This window comes from Astatotilapia calliptera, chromosome 14, assembly GCF_900246225.1.
Source record: "Astatotilapia calliptera chromosome 14, fAstCal1.2, whole genome shotgun sequence".
Lineage (NCBI taxonomy): Eukaryota > Metazoa > Chordata > Actinopteri > Cichliformes > Cichlidae > Astatotilapia > Astatotilapia calliptera.
Genome location: NC_039315.1, coordinates 39,383,965 through 39,403,240, shown reverse-complemented (window position 1 = coordinate 39,403,240; position 19,276 = coordinate 39,383,965). Strand labels below are relative to the sequence as shown.

The 19,276-nt window shown below is 38.5% G+C and overlaps 1 protein-coding gene across 4 annotated transcripts in view; it reads left to right on the top strand.

Moving 5' to 3' along the window:
* The window catches only part of LOC113036002 (vascular endothelial zinc finger 1), a 39,683-nt gene extending 28,106 nt beyond the window's left edge, over window positions 1–11,577 (top strand). Inside the window, exons 4-7 of one of the 4 annotated variants that reach the window (XM_026191968.1) lie at window positions 43–211; window positions 8,853–8,894; window positions 9,497–9,562; window positions 9,753–11,577. In XM_026191968.1, coding sequence (XP_026047753.1) covers window positions 43–211; window positions 8,853–8,894; window positions 9,497–9,562; window positions 9,753–10,120 — 645 coding nt within the window. In that variant the 3' untranslated portion in view covers window positions 10,121–11,577. The remainder of the gene's footprint in view (window positions 1–42; window positions 212–8,852; window positions 8,895–9,496; window positions 9,563–9,752) is intronic. The other 3 variants (XM_026191970.1, XM_026191969.1, XM_026191971.1) reach the window with 3 other exon arrangements.
* The last annotated feature ends 7,699 nt before the right edge of the window (window positions 11,578–19,276 follow it).

The following is a 19,276-nucleotide window of genomic DNA, read 5'->3' as shown; positions in this document are numbered from 1 at the left end:
TGAAAAATAAAAATTGATTTCCTGATTTCTCATTTTTCTCAGGCTTGTACGTCTGCTTTTGCTACCAAAGACCGCCTGCGATCTCACATGATCAGACATGAAGGCAAAGTGACCTGCAACATCTGTGGCAAAATGCTAAGTGCTGCCTACATCACAAGTCACCTCAAGACCCATGGGCAAGCTAGCTTCAACAGCCCATGTAACAATAAAGGTAGGTGCATATCTCCTTCCCTTATTTGCTCACTTTTGCATTTGCAATAATATTGCTGCGGTAATGATTACAGATATGGAGCATTTAGACGGACAACGTGGCTCCAATTCCTCTCAAAATGAAGTCAAAATTACCTTTTTGTGGGGGCTGCCATATTGCACTTTTGGAGCCCAAGTATGAACAGTAGTGACTTGAAGTGGAGTTGCTGCATCACACTCCCACCCACACACCCGCTGGACGAAACCGCGAACAAACCCGCCTACACTTTTTATATAGCCCAGCTGCTCCAATTTTGAGGATATCTGCTGATGGGTTTACCACGACTGATGGTTCGTTAAATGAAGGTGAATACAACCATGTTGCTATAATTTAAAAAGACACAGCTTAACATCTTATAGTTCTACAACATCTGGCATCACTCTGTAGCCCCTATTGTTAATGTGTTAGCTAGATTAGCCTTTAGTGTATGCACTGTGTTAGAGGCTTGTTGCTAGCTAATTAGTGATGCTACACGCCTATGTTACTTTCATAGACTTGGTTTGAATGATACAGCACTACTTAGATTTTTAAATATTGTCCTTTGAGATTTTAACGTAAGCCTGAGGATGATATAAAAATGAAGATTTAAGCAGTTTTAGATCCATAGCACTCACAGAGCACTCTGCAGTCTGGTATCATGGAAACTTTAAAATAAAATATTAGATTTAAAAACACAGCAGTGGAAGGTTAATAGAAGTGTAATTTGTTCTTTTCATTTAATACCAGGATCCAGAGTTCACCTTATTACTCACAGACACATTTCACCAGGGGAAAATGAGTGAAGGATACCATCAGGACCAAGCTAGGTGTTGTGGAGCCAGAGGTTTCCAGAAACTTTCTCCCTTTCTTTCATCACTGCTGTCCTATGCCAGATTTTCGGTTGTCCCACTGAGAGAGACATTATTTCAGAAACATCAGGAGGAATGAAGCAGGACTCATTATCTTCACTAGCAGCTCCCTCAGAGGGATATCTTCTTCAGATCTCCATCGTAGACCCATCACAGAACATCTTTAAACCCAGCACTTCATAAACAATGTGATGGCGACCTTTGCCTTGTGTAATGTTAGCAGTAGTGCACATCATCCTCAGATAAAGCACAGAGGACCTGGGCCCTGTGCTTCGTACGTCGCTTACTACATCCAAGATCAAATGAAACATCCAAGACCAAATCATCGCGCTAACTCTGAGCTCGCTATTCCGGTTCCCCGAACACACCTGTTGTTGACGATTAGTATAGCTGGATGAAGTAATGTGACATCACTGGGTGGCCCAACAGGGGCTACGCATCGATAGTAGAAACATTGATCGGCAACCCTTTGATTGGTCGGCGAAAATGTCGAAGGAGCGCGCTCGGTATTTTTCGGCAGCAGAGCAAGAACTCTTGAGTGAGGGATTTCAGGAGTTTCAGAGTTTAATTAAAACGCAAGGGAACACTGCAAAGGCTGCAAAAGCAAGGAGAGAGGGCTGGCAGAAAGTTGCTGACAAATCAAACTCGTAAGTAATTCAATAATAACAATAATAATGGAGTGGATTTATATAGCGCTTTTCAAGGCACCCAAAGCGCTTTACAATGCCACTATTCATTCACTCTCACATTCACACACTGGTGGAGGCAGCTACGGTTGTAGCCACAGCTGCCCTGGGGCAGACTGACAGAAGCCAGGCTGCCATATTGCGCCATCGGCCCCTCTGGCCAACACCAGTAGGCGGTAGGGTAGATTTATCATATCACACCATATTATCCAATATTATATTACATTATATTATATTATAAAATGTTATATTATATCCCCTTTCACATTAGAGCCACAACAGGACCCACTAGAACATGGGAACAAGTAAAAGTGAAATATAAGAATATTCTACAGAATGGTAATATTTATCACTTATATTGCTTGTCGTCTCTTGGAAAGAGACCCTGGAATACTCTGTTTGTTTGTTCATAACAGCAACCAAGAAAAGGGCAGAGCAAAAAAAAAGACAGGTGGTGGTCCTGCACCCCCTCGTCAACAAGTTGGTTAAGTGAATAATACCCTCACGGGAAAATCGATATCTCTCTATGAGCACACTGTCGCGCTGAGCTAAAGGATCCTGTCTGTCCCGCAATATACGCTGAATTCTGAAAACTCTCCTTATCAATCTTGCACCTTCCGCAATGGGTTGGTCGCGTAAACGGACAGGACATGGCTGCGACAGACTTCCCAAATCCACCTTCACTTTTATAGCCGTGGTCTCTCATCTTGATTACACGAAGTAATTTACAATTACTACTCTGAAATATGAATTACATCTGTAATAATCACATACATGTAATAGAATGTTAATAGTACATTTCCCTTTTTTAGGGAATGACCTGTATGTATCTGTGTGAAAGCAATAAAAGGATCAAGTGCTGCATTATCTTTAGTTACATTGATAATATTTATTTATGGTGAAACAGTGGTGGAATATCGCTGTTGCTTTCGTATAAATGAAGCGGACATACAGTACCTGCGTGGCCGCGATCTAATCCTGTTTACATAAAGTAAACCTGCTCCCCAGCAGGTTTACGCTTACGGCTCTGTTGCTATGACAGCAAGTCCCGGATGGGCTTCGGGGAACCGAACGATCCAGGATCACGCGAAATCGTCAACAATCTCATCCAGCTAACTCACTTAGCGCGGTACGAAGAACAGGCCCCTGGACTTTGACATAACAATGTTGTATTCAGTCCAGTAGAAACATATTAAAATTTAAAATACACATTATTGTCTCTTGTTACTCTTGTATGAATGGCTCTTAATTAATTTATGATAAATAACACACTATTAGCAAAACACAGTGTGAAAGTTTTTAGTTCAATATACAAGTAAAGACCTTTGACGTTCCAAATCATGTCCTTTTCATGCTGCTGACTACAGTCAGTGTTAAAAGCAGAGGCTGTGCAGATCTGAGATCAGCAGGTTTCTGCTGAGTTACTGCTTATGCTCCTGTATAGTGAGACCAGTCACCTGGATGTTAGACTTTTATCAATAAAACGGCTGCAGCCTTCACTGACAGCATCTCATGTGGTACTTTTTAGTCTTAGTACTGTTTTCATCAGTTAATTTTGGAGTTACTACAAAGAGTGAATATATAGGATCATTTGTCTGTTGCCACTTGGGGGTGCTGAGGTCGGAATCTCAGGGCAGCATCTGTAATCACAGAGAAAAGAATCATTGCAAACAATGAAATGTTTATTTCATTTCAAACCCATCCAACCCACCCTCTGTTTGGATAGTTAAATTTGTGATTGACATGACATTGGCCAATCAGATGAAAGGAAGAAAAACAGGGTCAAAATTCGTATTTGTAACTTGAAACTTGAGTGCAGAGTTTCACAAGTATTTTTGGGCTAAGTCCACACACAAATCTTTTTTACACGCACACAAATTCTTTTTACACATACAAATCCTAATTTACAAGTACAAAACTGATTTACAAGTACTAAATATTTATGACCACAATTTGAGCCCATAGAGTTTGAAATCCTTTTTGTAACCATGTCTCTTACAGGTGCCATTTGTGGTCCTTATACACACACACAGTACGGTAATATTACGTTGAAGCAGAGTACGTATTACTCCGCGAGGCTCCTCGGTAGCCGTAATGCTCCGACAATCCATCAAGCAGTGCAGCTTCATAGCTTACCAAAGTCGTACCAAAAAAATTTTTGAAAGGTTTCTGAGCGCTGTGTACCACAAAATCAGTTCGCGGTTAGTAAGCACAACCAGAATTCATACATATGGCACACTGTCGGTCTTTGAGAAAATGAAAGGATTTTAGGCGTCAATGCGTTAGCGCAGCTCGTTGATGCCGTCCAGCCCTACGCACAGGGTCATCTACGGTAACTCATTAACAGAGATTTGCCCCGTTAATGCAGCTATGGCGTTAATGTCACGCTGACAGCACTAAAATGGTAATCTCCAAATCTTTTCTTTTTACCGACCAGCTCCTCTTTGATAGCTGCTGTGTCCATCTTGTCGTTGCCTGCAGGTGAAGCGATGGGGGAGTGGGAGTTGTGTTCAGTGAAGGAGAGAGCCGAGGCAGAGTAACGTTGCGTAGAGACAAAAGTGGGCGAAAGAGAGGCAAACTTGCGGTTCCACAAGTATAATTATAACATAACATAGACTATATCATACAAACGATATTGTCACATCTCAAATCTCATATAAAAATATATCGATATATTTAAAAACTTGATATATTGCCCAGTCCTAATATCACAGTATAATTTGAAGCAAGTGCGGTAATGATATATATCACGATATATTCTTTTCTTCTGTAGAACGTATTTTACACACTATAAGGCACACTTAAAATCCTTTAATTTTTTCAAAAATCGACAATGTGCACAGAAATCTGTCTTTAGTACGACTTTGGTAAGCTATGAAGCCGCACCGCTTGATGGATTGTCGGAGGATTACAGCTGCCGTAGTCAGGAGCCTTGCGGAGTAATCTGGGTCCAAAACTCTGTCAGCTTCAGGTCCCAAAGTCAAACGAACACTACGGCATTACTGAGAGTTAACAACTGTCTAAATTCTTTCATCTTTAATAAAATGATCAGCGTTGCTGCTTTACCAGGTGTAACAATTAAGTTTAACATCCAGGCATCCATGAAGACAGAATTTATTAAATTCAACGCAGTTAAAGTTAGCAGGAAGTTAGCTCGCTAGTTTCCACCTAAACATGATATAGCATGTTCTGACTGAGAGATTTCTGAAAAAATTAAACGTACTGCTCTGCTATCACTTCCAACATGAAGTGGAATGAAGACAGAAAACTAAACCGCAGTGACGTTTGTAGGGTTACTGAAGTTTGACTAGCAGTGATGTCCTACGTGATCGCTAGCAAAACAGCTATGTTAGCATAACATTAGCAAAGTAAAGCTGAAGGATGAATGCAAATTTCTTTCTACTCGATAAAAGTTAACGTGAGGGTTTCTGGTGGTTAGGGACAAATGCAATTGCATGGCAGGATGCTATAAACGGACCAAAATTCAGTCAGGAGAACAACTGAGATAATCCATCCACAATACGAGGTTAGTCATTCATATACTGCAACAACATGGGAACAGAGCAGCTGCGAGAGAATTCAGCATTAATGAATCAATGGTATGGAAGTGGAGGAAGCACCGTTTTTGGCTTTCCCCATATTCCAAAAGTGCTTTGACTCTTTGCTATTACTGTCACCCGGCATAATTTGCAGATAATGTTGTTTGCAGCCGCTGCAATGCTTTCGACCAAAACAGGCGCAACTTGATGACACCATCAACATGCGCTATCGCGATAGAGCGGTATAGTCAAAATCTCTACCGTTGGCCCAATTTATATAATTTCTACCGTATACCGTTTATACCGCCCACCCTTAGTAGCCTGTGACAAAAACACATAATTTGTTCCCAGTTCTCCAGTTGAATCTTTGAAAAAATGCCAAACATAGCAGTTTGACAGCTAGAAGATACTATTTTTTTCTTTTCTTTTCTTTTTTTTAATGAATACACTTTACATACTTAAAAATGCATCATTATAAGATTATTACCTAACACGAGACCTGAAAGATGCATCTGGCTCTTCAGCTGATCATTCCATCTATCCATCTATTATTCACTGAAGCTTCATCAGAAATGGTCTAATTTGAAGGGTAACTTTTCTTTAACTATTCTTAAGAAAGGGGAAACGGGAAAGGTGGAGGTATGCTAAATTACACAAGAACTGGACTAATAATTAGTGACATCAGGTCTTATGAAGTGATACACAATTTCAGATTTTTGGTTTAATTTGTCATCAGTATGTAGAGTGGAGGTCAGGAGTGATAGTCTAATGCAATCTTTACCACAAGGTGGAGGCACTGTTATGGTTTGCAGCTCCATTTCAGCCATTGGTATTGGGGATCTTATCAAAATGAAGAGAATTATAAATGTTGAAAAGTACTGAGAGATTTCGATCCACCGTGCATTACCATCTAAAAACGTATTTGATTGGAAATGGCTTCTCTCATTCTTCAACAATGATGCCAGAATAGACTGCCAGTCCTTTTGGCATCATTGCTTAAGCATACTTCAATTGAAAAACAGACACAGTTATGGATTGACCTCCCCAGAGCCTGGACCTCAACTTTAATTTGACTGTGGTATCATCTTGACAGAGAAAAGAACAAAAGGCAGCCAACGGCCAACAATATTCCTGAAGACTACTTAAAGAAATTTAAAGAAAGCTTGCCTAAGAGAGTTCAGGCTGTGTTAAACTGTAAAGGTAGCAATATTGACTTGTATATTGACTTTCAAGCCTGTTAAAATTGTAAAAACTCAATTTTCCCCTTATATACTGTATTTCCATTTATTTTCTTGCATTTAAAAAATGACTACACCCATTTCCAGTTTTCCTGGAAAGTCATAAAGAAATGAAAGCTGGCTCAAGACATTTGCACTGTACTGTATACTTGAAATAGTCTTTAATGATTTTTTTTGTTTTCTTGTGAGATAATGGACTCCACAGAACTGTACAATATCATGTTTTAATTATATTTTCTTACTGTGGTTGTGCAGGTTTAAGTGCTGGTGGAATTTGAGATCACCTTTTTTTTTTTTTTGTTTGTTTGTTTACATGTTTCTTATAAGTAATCCCTAACTACTAAACTGCACACATCACATGAAAGGGCAAATGTTAGAAGTTGGACAGTTTAGGTGATGTCTACAAAGCGTGTGGATTATAAAGGAAAGCTTTCAGAGGAAAACCTGGTCTTATTAGGGGAAATAGCATATCTCTAACCTTAGATGGTAGGTTTCATTTCTAGATATTTATAGTATTTATTAAAGCTTCCAAAATGTGACCACCCAGATTTCCAAAATCCTATCCCAAAGACTGTCTGCTCGTAGACCAACGAAGTGTCTCAAAGAAACCTGCTTCCAGGAGAAAAAAATGTTGGTGTAAATGTATCAACACCAATTGAGAAATGTTACATAATAGGAAAGTTTTTAGGATAAAAATTTGACCTTGTATTTTCACATTTTTACTTTTAAGATGTTTTCACTTGTGTTTTAAATTTACAGTTACCTAAAAGTAAAAAGAAAAAAAAAATTTTTTGTGGTAAACATGTTGCAAAACCTGCTGAACGAGCAGTTTATTACAAAGCAGAGGACCAAGATGTCTCATTCTCAGCTGTCCTGTGTCCACCACATGGATTTGTAACCACAAAGCACCTGTGATTCATGAGCAAATCACTGCAGACACAAAATCCCTCATTCTTTCAACCAGCAAAAATGAAGTTGAAAGAGAATTTTGTATATCTGCAACTGCTAACGAGTTATCCAGCATAAATGCAGTGACCAGTATGCTTCTGTGACATTAGTATTTGCTCAGATATTTGACAAGCGTTCAGTCCACATGCCAGCAGTGTCTTCTCACTTAGTTTCTACCAGCATTGTCAGTTAAAGAGGACTGTTAGTTAGTTCAATTTTATTTATATAGGGCCAAATCAGCCTCAAGCGCTTTATATTGTAAGGTAAAGACGCTTAATGGACCCAGCAATTAAATTACCTCTTTGAGTGAACATTTGTCAACAGTGGGAAGGAAAGGGCAGAAACCAGTTGGGTGTGATGGGAGGAAAACAACATAAAGACACACTGTGGAAGAGAGACAGATATTATTGATAACTACTGATTTAATGCAGAATGCTGAGTGAAAAAGGTGAGTGAAGAAGAAATGGTACTGGTCTCCAGCACCATTGGCTTATTGCAGCATAACTAAGGGAGGATTTAGGGTCTCCTGATCTAGACCTAATTATATGCTTTAGCAAAAAGGAAAGTTTTAAGCCAAATCTTAAAAGTAGAGACTGTGTCTGTCTCCCAAATCCAAATTAAACTGGTTCCACAGAAGAGGAGCCTGAAAGGTGAAGGCTCTGACTTCCATTGTACTTTTAAATACTTACTGATCCATTTAGAAAATCTTTCTTTACGTCTACTTTCTATGGACAGAATAAAGGTGTACAAGCATGCACCATGTGTGTATTGTAGTAACAAAATTCAGTGTAGGTTTGAAGTAACTGGGTCAAATGAGAGACAAGCCATGATTTAAATGTCAACCTACACATTTTTCAATATTTTTGTTCTGTAACTGTAAATTTAAAACACAAGTGTGGGGAAAAAAATACAAGTAAATATGAATGTTTTGTACACGTTTCCAAATTTTATTCTAGAAGCACTGACATTCTTGCAACATATTTAACTTGATACCATGAGTCATACTGTCAGAATCCTCGAAGCACAGGCCAAGATGGAGGAATGTTACCCTCTTTAGCCCTAGCTAATCAATCACCCAAAGACCCAGACATTTATAATTTATTTGAAAATCATATATTTGGCCTTGCTTACCCTAATAGAAAAAAAAACGCACACACAAAGTTTAATTTGAGAGACTAACATTTTGGTTTTATTTTATACTAGAAAGGCTAAAACCCTGGTCGAGGTGTTGTACCCCATTCCCACCTACACACAACTTGACTAATTGATCAAGTTGATTCCAAGAATAATGGCAGTGCTCCCCTTGTTTATGTAACCCAATATGTGTCTGTATTTCTGAATAGGCATAAGTGACTGGCAGTGGAACCACTCAGGGCCACGAAAAGGTAATCCCGTAGCAGAAATAGCAGAAATCCCTAATTATTTAAGCATAACCTCTGCAAAACATTAGTGGCCAGTTTTAATTCATGTTGTACCATGTCACCTAAGTACAAAGAGATTTTTTTTTTTCTTGAAGCACTGGTACAGTTGAGGCTATTCTCATGTGTAGATAATAGATATTTTGCTAATGTAAGGTTAAATTTCATGAAGCAGGATCAGTAGATCAATTAAATTAACCACAAAAAGGACCATAGCACTCGGGGTAGATGTGCACTCCTTTACATTTCATCACAGGCCATCTGCTATTACCGAGCTGTCATTTCTGTCTGGACTTCGAAATTTAGATTTTCTTTTTGAGAACGGATCACAAATGACCCAGCAATGTGCCAATTATCTGTGGGCAAGAGTGAAACTAGTCAGTGATCCTAAGCTTACCTAGGCCTGCTAATTACTGGTCTAAGACCTACACTGCAGTGTGTGTCCAACCTTAGGAATATGCAGAACTTAAGATGTCCTTAATATGTTTCTGTTTAAATTTTTTAATTATAACATTAACAATAATTAACTGGTTAGTCTATTGATCCTGCTTTTTGAATTTACCCCTCAGGTGAGTTGACGGTAGGAGAGATTTTAAATAACTCCTTCCAAGTCCTAATTGACAACTCTCATAAAGGTAGGTTTCTTCAAATATATTACCACAGTTGACACTATGTGATAATGATGTATTGATATTTTCAGTCACCCACAGCCGAGGAGCTGAGAGGGCTGTTGTCTCCTTGTTTTGAAAGGGTAATATGTATCTATAAGGCTGACCAGCCCTAAATGTGTTTTTTGTTTGTTTGTTTTTTTCTTTTCTAATACAGATGCCAACAACTTACACAACAGCTCTGCGGCTACGACACCTGTCACCAACTCTGCAGCCAACACCTCTGCTGTGAACCGCAGTGTCAATTCCAGCAATGCTGTTACCATCACAGCTCAGATTAATACTGCCACCAGCACCGTTAACATTACATCGCCAGTTAACCTGCAGCACCCTGTCACCATCACTGGCCCTGTGAACCTGACCTCTGTTGGAATCCCTACAACAGCACACATGAATATTGCCCACCCGGTAGCTATCACCACTCCTATGCCCATGAATATAACTGGGCCACTCAATATTGCTATGAGGCCCATGGAGTCTATGCCTTTTCTTTCCCAGGTTCTGCCATCCTCCCCTCCTTGGTAGATCTTTTGTTCCTCATGTAACAGTTAGTGATGTTTTAACTGCCTAATAACGGACAAAGCCATTAGATATTAGTAAAATCTCCCTCTAAATGAGTTGATAGTGTACTGGGCATAAAAAGGTGAACTAATGTGTCACGTAGATGGTAACCAATGATTGTTACTTACAGAGGTCAGCATTATTACAACATTATGTGGTAATTATGAATTTTATTTTTAGTTAATACAGAAAATACATATTTTTGTAACTTAGCAATGGTCAGAAATTAATTAATCAGAGTACTAGCATGTACATAAATTGTTCTTTTATAGAATATATATGCATTTTGTTTTATGCATTTTACCTTAGGACATTAGTAGAAATGTTTTAATAGGGGAAGACTTTGTTGATTGTGAGTTGTTTGTTTTGTTTTTTTGTTTGTTTGGGTTTTTTTGCCTAATTCAGTGAACCTGAAAAACCACAGTCCTACATCATATTGATGCAAAATCTGTAAATCCAATAATATGTCCAATAATATTGATAAATAGTTGTCAAACCTATTAGTTGGATCCCTGAAGGCAGAGCCAGTCTTACATGTCCATGTTTTAAAGAGCTGTCATTGCTTGCTTTCAACGTCACGAATGAGCTCTCATGCTCAGGTAATTCCAATTTGTTACATCGTCATCATTTAACCAGATAACATGTGATTTCATAGTTTGGGAGAAGTGGAAATAGGTTTAAGCCAAAGAATTTTATAAATGTAATTTTGCCCATGAATGATATTTTCAAAAAGAAGTGGGGGAATCTTTTAACCAGTATGGAGATTTTTTTTTTTCATCTGAAAACCAGAGAGAATAAATTGTTGCCTTTAAAGAGACTAACACAGTAGATGCTAACGTGTCCTGGTCATCACACGATTACGCTCAAATGTTTCCAGGACCCAGTATATTGCTCAAATATGAATTCTACTTTTTGTACCATTTTAATGTTTGATAATGCTAATATTGATGTATTAGTCAATTGTATTACTCACAGTTGATCATGTGAACAGTTTTAATTACACCTATAGACTCAAACCAAAAAGTAGGTTCTTTCACTTAAACATGGTTTTAAATTATTGGGCAGTTATTACACTTCCAGCTGTTCTATGTTAAACTACTTTGTATTTGCATTTTACCCTTTTACAAATATGTATAATTTTACTGTAATGGTTGACATTGAGCAAACTCAGTGCAGGAGTCTTTACCGTAAACGCAATATACTGTAGGGAGGCAAACCATTTAAGATCGTTATTGTCAAGTTATTTGACAAGACACTGTTGATCTTATCAGAGTGAGAAGTAAAAATTATATTGTGCAACTGGACATCTTAAAATATGGATAATGTGTGATGCTATACTGATATTTAGGAAATGTCTTAATATTTGTGTTGCTTCTTCTTTTCTTTTTTTTTGTCCTTTTTAGCTGATTTTTATTTTAGTGGACTTCTCAGTATTTTATATTTGATATGTTTTAAAGTTAAAACAAGATATGTTTATTTGGAGTATGTTTTGATAAATTTTGCGCCCCTCCCCAGTAGAATTTCTACAGTTAAAGTTGCTGGAAGCACAATCATTCCTTACTGCTGGAGACAAGTTTATGTGGAACTAAGTTTGGAGGGGTTGTATTATTTTGTATTTGAACGTGACAGGTGAAAGTATTGCTTCCTGAAAAATGTCACTTAGGCTTTGCCTGTTAAAATCCTGGTATTATCAAAAGTCAAACATTAAATTTAGCTTTTTTTTAAGACTTTTTAAACGTGAAAGCCAAAAGAGAAGACATTAAATTTAAGTGGCGCAGTCCCAAAGTTTCTGTGGTGTGTTCAGTTGGTTAGATTTTTAATTTAGCAGATAGTGGATCCCATCACTGTCCATCATTTGTGTCAACATGTCAGACATTTTACACTGACCTTTTTTCTTTTTCTTTCCTTTCAAACCAATAATGTAAAACACTATTTTATTGCCTTTACCCATGGTAGATAAAGCCTTTCTATTAACTACATGTTATTGGTGCAAAAACTTCATCAACACTGATGTGGCCGTCCAGCCTGGAGAGAAAGGAGAATAAGGAGTCTTATACATAAGCCTGGTGTCACTTTATTTTTATTATGAGAAAAATCCCACTAAAAAGGAAAACATGTTTTACTTGCTGCAGTTTTTATACAGCTGCAAATGTCCAAAAACATTTGGACGCACTCACAATTTTTTAAATTTTGCCCTTTGTACACCATCTCACTGGATTTTAAGACAAATAATTAGGATGTGATTAAAATGCAGACTTTCAATTTTAATTTAAGAGGTTTTACATACATTCTGTATTAACTATTATGAATTACAGCAGCTTTTTTTACAGGCCCCAATTAGACAGCTGACAAACAGTTTCATGGCAAAGTGACACCTCTTCTTTGATTATTTTTAGCTGGTAAATTATCTGGACATCATTACAAATGTTGAATTTGCATGTGGTAGTTATTAACCTCAATATGAGTGGGAGTCAAACCATTGGTTACACTCAAGAAAAAGAAGACCAGGTTAGAAAACATTTTGGTTTTGTCTTGGACAAATAAAACCAATGTTATCATTTACCAGAATAGTAGGAAGAGATCCGAAGCATACTACATAATTTGTCAAACAAAGCCTTGGCACGGGCATGTACGGCTTCCACAAATGTTTATTGATGACGTGGCTTCTGATAGGATTAGTAGGATGAATTCTGAAGTGTACAACTATACTTTCTGTTTCTATTAATGGCAAATAGATAAGGTTGCAAGGTAGACTGCAAAACCAGCCCAAGAGAAAAAGAAGTGAGATATGTTCATTGGCCAAACCAGTCACCTGGTGTCAATTCATATTTTCAGTTAGTAAAGACAAAACTGGAGACCTAGGCAGATGTCCACATCTTGGTGATGTCCATGGGTTGAAGACTTCCAGCAGTCATTGACTGCAAACGATAATCATTTTTATTACCGTTGCTAAACATTAGTAAACAGATAAAGCAATACTTTTGCTAAACTATTGACTTAAGGCAGAAAATGTCCATCTTAATCACATCTTGGTTATTTTTTTTAATTTAATTATATTGGTTTTTAATTTTTTGGTTTCAAAATTAAAATTGCCAGTGTGGTGCTTTAAGCGCAACATAATAAAAATGTTATTCAAATGCTTGTGGATTTAACTATACCTTATCCCTCCAATACGGAATACTGAGTGTTGTCTGTCATCTAAGATTACCAAAATAGGAAAATGGTCATAGTACAAAGTTATCTACATGTTGTCCACTCCAAATGGTGCTACTAATTAGAGCTTGAACATGAAGCCATTAATTACTTCTAGAATAATCCCCAGTGCAATAGTATAGTAGGACATTAGGTCTTGCTTGTATTTCCATTAGCCGTGGCACAGTGTTAGTAATATCAAACTATAGCAGCACAGATCAAACCTGTCAGCAGAGAAATGTTCTCGATGTTTGTAATTTGTTTAGGAAAGTTATCTGTTGCTAGAAAGAGAGAAATAAACTACAGCCTTATTCTGTGTAAAAGAGTTTTCTCTGTAGGTTTCATATGCTTCCTTATTTTATTTATTTTATTGTTGTTGTTATTGTTTTCTTGTCACTCTAGCAACCTAGATAATTGGGATAATTAATAAAGAACATTTGCCTAGGTGTAAACAAAAGATCAAGATGCTAAAGGATGGGTGTTGTGTTACTGATGTTATTACTTAGTGGTTTTGACAATTTGCAACCATGTGCATGCAGCATCCACTAAGTTGCCCTTAGAAGTTACAGGCTCATGACTCTAAATGTTTACATACCTTTTCCTGCTGTTTCAGCCATTTAATTTTCATTTGTGCCCCCTTCAGTTGAGACTTGTGAGCTTGCACATATTCTGCTGCTCTCTTGGGCAGGAATAGGTTTACAGAGCACATTACATCTGGAGATGTCTGCTTGATTGTTTGAAAGGGTGAACATGTTTCCTGGCTGTGAGTGTCTTGAGCAACATGAATATACAGTTTTTTGATACTTGGATTTTGTAGTTTTTTACCCTTTTACAGTGTAGGAACTCCGTAGCACCTGCAGTAAATGGTAAGATATAGGGACTACAGGACAATGGTACATAGAGGGGCATTCCAGTTTGGTGTAACTGGACAATGACTGTCAGTCCCACTTCACCTGGCTCATCTGTATGTTGTCAACTCAGTTGTTTAGCTCATTAATTTCATTTTATGTATGCTAACAGTCCACAAGGGAAGGTGCTTTTAATTTTAAATGGCATTATTTGTTGAAAATATATTTCCTGGTTCTTTTGTTTGTTTGTTTTTATGTTGCCTGTGGATGATGAGTTGATTAGAAGGTAATTAGAAGGGTGAAGACTTTTTATAAAAACACTAAAAAAAACAAAAACATACAGGATGAAAGCTTAGTATGTGGTGTCATTTGTCCTTCTTTAGTGGCTGGTTAACAAGTGTGCCTAAAATACTTTACAAGACTTTTCTCACACATTGATACTTCCTCTTCTAGTTAAGCTGTGCAAGAGAATAGCCTTGTGAAGGAATCCTTCATTAGTTCAAATGGCCTAGGGTCCTGCATGGCCAGTTTTTGGCTTTGTTCTTTAAAGCTAACAATAATGAACTTAATGTTTTCTACTTAAGGACTAATCTTGAAACGCAAAGTGATTGATCTTTAAAAGCGCATGCTCCTGTTAACGTATCATTGACATTTCTCTGTGTGGTTTCACTTTGTAATCCAGCCTAATATGAAAAACAATTTGTTTGGCCAAATAATTATTTGAGTTTTGTTTTGTTTTTTGGTGAAGTTTGTAATTTGGCAGATGTGAAGGCAAATGAATGTATATCTTTGTATAAACCATTTAGTTCAGAAGACATGCTAGTTATGACACACAAGGAAAAAAAACTTTTATAAATCCTTTTTGTATTAGAACATTAACAGTGGTAATTTTTGTATATATGAAGATTAGGCTTTCTGATTAGCAGAAAGGTAAAACATTCCTACATTTTTTTAAATGTATGTCCATTGAGAATAATTATGTAAACATATTTCCAATGTTTTATGTGCCTTTTATTTTAATTTGTTTAAATAAAAGAAAAGAATCAAACTTGTTTGTGGACCGTCTGATACAGAGGAATTTCAGTGCTCATTCAAGATAAATTTCTGGAGTGATGCAGATCCTCTAGATGCGAGAAGTTGTAGTGACTAATAATTTTTGTTGCTTTTACTAGATTTAGTTGAGATTTCTGAAAGGTTATCTTTGTCGCCCACAACACAAATAAATAGCAGAAAATGAGTAGATGGAGTCGCTGATCTTTTGCAGTGGAGTGGCTGCTTTGAACTCCCGCTAATCCTAACCCACCAGACAGGTGTCTGCACTCATCATAATTTTGTCAACATGAAACTGTTCTGTAAATCTTGGCATCGTTATTATTCTTCACACAAACCTTTCTGTGATGTGAGGATTGCCAGCCTAACTACAGCTCACACTTTATGTTATCTGCACTCAGACTGGATGTTAGTCCGCGCATGCTACACTGTCACTTTGACAGTCCAGCCGGATGAACCTGTGACACAGCTGCATTCTGAGCATATTTCAGATCAACACTTCCTGTTTCATGTTTAACACATCAGACTCTGCAGCTGTCAATGTCAACATCCAGAGCCTTCAGGAACTCATGGCAAACCTTATTCACCCCAGGGCCTCTGCCACCAAGAAGTTGTTCAATTGCCTCATTGGCCTCACCCCCCTGTGATGGACGAGTCATCCCCCTCTGCTTCCTCTATAGAAGATAAGGAGGTCCTCCAAGTATTCCTTTCAACACCTGACAATATTCTCAGTTAAGGTCAGCAGCGCCCCACTGTACACAGATCAGGCTTTCCTCTCCTGAGTTGCCTGACGGCTTGCCTCATACTCTTTGAGGAATGAGGCTACGCATTATTATAATGGTGATTTTTCTTTTACAAACAACTCATGAGAATTTCAAGCTGTTTTTAACACCGACACTGGTCTCTCAATCTCCCGTTGGGTAGTTGTGAGTTTCTCCATGATGTTATTTACCTTCAGTTCCGTGGTCTTTTCAGTCTTTTGCTCACAGAGCAGATTCTGAGACCTCACGACCGCAGCCAACTGATCCGCGATGTAATCCAGCTTCCGCCCAGAGGTGTTGTTCCAAGTGGATTCTTCCCTGATGTAATTCAATATACGCTCAGAGGTGTTATTCTGAGCCTTGACTGCAGCCGTTAGCTCCTCCAAGCTCTTAACCATGCTGCATTCAGTGAGCCCATTCTGAGAAGCCGCACCTCGTCCCATCATTTCAATCCCAGCGGGCAGCCTTGGGGGGGGGTTTGAACAGCCGGTTCCGCTTTCTTAATTCTCCGATAAGCCAGGGCCAAGCCAGCTCCGATCAGCAAGAACCCTGTTATCATGGTTCCGAATAGGTAGATATCTTCAGCGTCCTCGATCGACAGTCCCGCCAGGCACACGATCCTCCATGTCTGTCACCCGTCCATCGTGTATCCGGCAGGGAAAGTCCCTCCAGGGCACTCGGGCTCTCCCGAGCCCAAACTTCTCATTGACAAAAGGGTGTCAATAGCATTCAGAGACCAGTTGATCAAATTGTATTCACCATAGCTACTGTACATTATCTCTTACACTTTAAAGTATTATTAGAATAAATTATTATTATTATTATTATTATCATGATTAATATTATTCTTATTCTTATTATTAGCTGTATAAAGTGATACATTAAGACTGCAGCTTTGACATTTCTGATGTGTACCTGGAGTAGGTGCTGATCCAAACTTTACTGTGTCGTGCTCCTGGCTGCCTCTAGATGGTGCATCTGTGAAGGAACTGCTGGCGATTGAGAAGGAGGGCTTTTCATCGGTGCTCACACACTCCTCCTGGGGCTCTGTCTGGCTCCTGTGGTTCTGTTGGCCACTGTGGGGCCATATCGTGGGGGCAGTGGGGCAGTTCTGTTGGGCACATGCATTTACAGTGCTCTCGGGTCCCTTCTTAACCGTTTCTATCCATTGGCTCTGGGAGGCTGAACCAATTCCAGAGGCCCATTAGGTTTCCTACAGTTCTGACATGGTGTCACGGTGCATTTGCAAAGAACTAGCCCTGATGAGTCCGCGTCCAGAGTTGGGACCAGGAAGCAGAGTTGCTGTCTTACACGCCTCTCTGCAGCTTCTCTCCTCCTGCTACCCCCCAAAAACCCATCTCCATAGAGACTGTGTCAGCTTCCAAAAAGACAAAAAACAAACTAAAAACCAGCAACAAACAACTTAAACATAAACAATTACAAAGAAAGAACAATACAGTATCCACATCTGAACCAAAGAGTAAAACAGTGAAATGTGGATTATTAAATATTAGGTCTCTCTCCTCCAAGTCTCTGTTAGTACATGACTTAATAATTGATCAACAAGTCGATTTACTCTGCCTTACAGAAACCTGGTTGCAGCAGGATGATTATGTTAGTTAGAATGACTCGGGGGTGTTGATTCATTTAAACTACCAGAAATCTTGAAGCACAGGCCGAGGGGGCGGTGTGGCAGCAAATTTTCACACCAGCCTATTAATTAATGAAAGACCAAGACAGACTTTTAATTCATTTGAAAGCCTGATGCTTAACATTGTCCACCCCAGCTGTGAAACTCAGAAATCAGTCTTACTTGTTATCATCTATCGTCCACCTGGGCCTTACACAGAGTTTCTGTCTGATTTCTCAGACTTTTTATCTGATTTAGTTCTGAGCTCAGATAAAATAATTATTGTGGGTGATTTTAACATCCATGTAGATGCTAAAAATGACAGCCTCAACATGGCATTTAATCTGTTATTAGACTCAATTGGCTTCTCTCAAAATGTAAAAGAACCCACCCACCACTTTAATCACACTCTAGATCTTGTTTTAACATATGGAATAGAAACTGAACATTTAACAGTGTTTCCTGAAAACCCTCTCCTGTCTGATCATTTCCTGTTAACATTTACATTTACCATAATTGATTACACAGCGGTGGAGAGTAGACTTTATCACAGTAGATGTCTTTCTGAAAGCGCTGTAACTAAGTTTAAGAATATAATCCACCCACTGTTATCATCTCCAATGCCCTGTACCAACACAGAGCAGAGCAGCTATCTGAACACTACCCCAACAGAGGTCGATTATCTTGTTAATAATTTCACCTCCTCACTACGTACGACTCTGGATACTGTAGCTCCTGTGAAAACTAAGGCCTCAAATCAGAAGTACCTGACTCCGTGGTATAATTCTCAAACACGTACCCTAAAGCAGATGACTCGTAATCTGGAGAGGAAATGGCGTGTCACAAATTTAGAGGATCATCATTTTGCCTGGAGAAATAGTTTGCTGCTTTATAAGAAAGCCCTCCGCAAAGCCAGAACATCTTACTATTCATCACTGATTGAAGAAAATAAGAACAACCCCAGGTTTCTCTTCAGCTCTGTAGCCAGGCTGACAAAAAGTCAGAGCTCTTTTGAGCCAACAATCCCTTTAACGTTAACTAGTACTGACTTCATGAACTTCTTCACAAATAAAATTTTTATCATTAGAGAAAAAATTACCAATAATCATCCCACAGATGTAATATTATCTACAGCTACTCTTAGTACCATTGATGTTAAGTTAGACTCTTTTTCTCTAATTGATCTTTCTGAGTTAACTTCAATAATTACTTCCTCCAAACCATCAACGTGTCTTTTAGACCCCATTCCTACAAAACTGCTCAAAGAAGTCCTGCCATTAATTAATGCTTCGATCTTAAATATGATCAACCTATCTCTAATGATCGGCTATGTACCACAGGCCTTCAAGCTAGCTGTAGTTAAACCTTTACTCAAAAAGCATCTCTAGACCCAGCAGTCTTAGCTAATTATAGGCCAATCTCCAACCTTCCTTTCATATCAAACATCCTTGAAAGAGTAGTTGTCAAACAGCTAACAGATCATCTGCAGAGGAATGGTTTATTTGAAGAGTTTCCGTCAGGTTTCAGAGCTCATCACAGCACAGAAACAGCTTTAGTGAAGGTTACAAATGATCTTCTTATGGCCTCTGACAGTGGACTCATCTCTGTGCTTGTCCTGCTAGACTTCAGTGCAGCATTC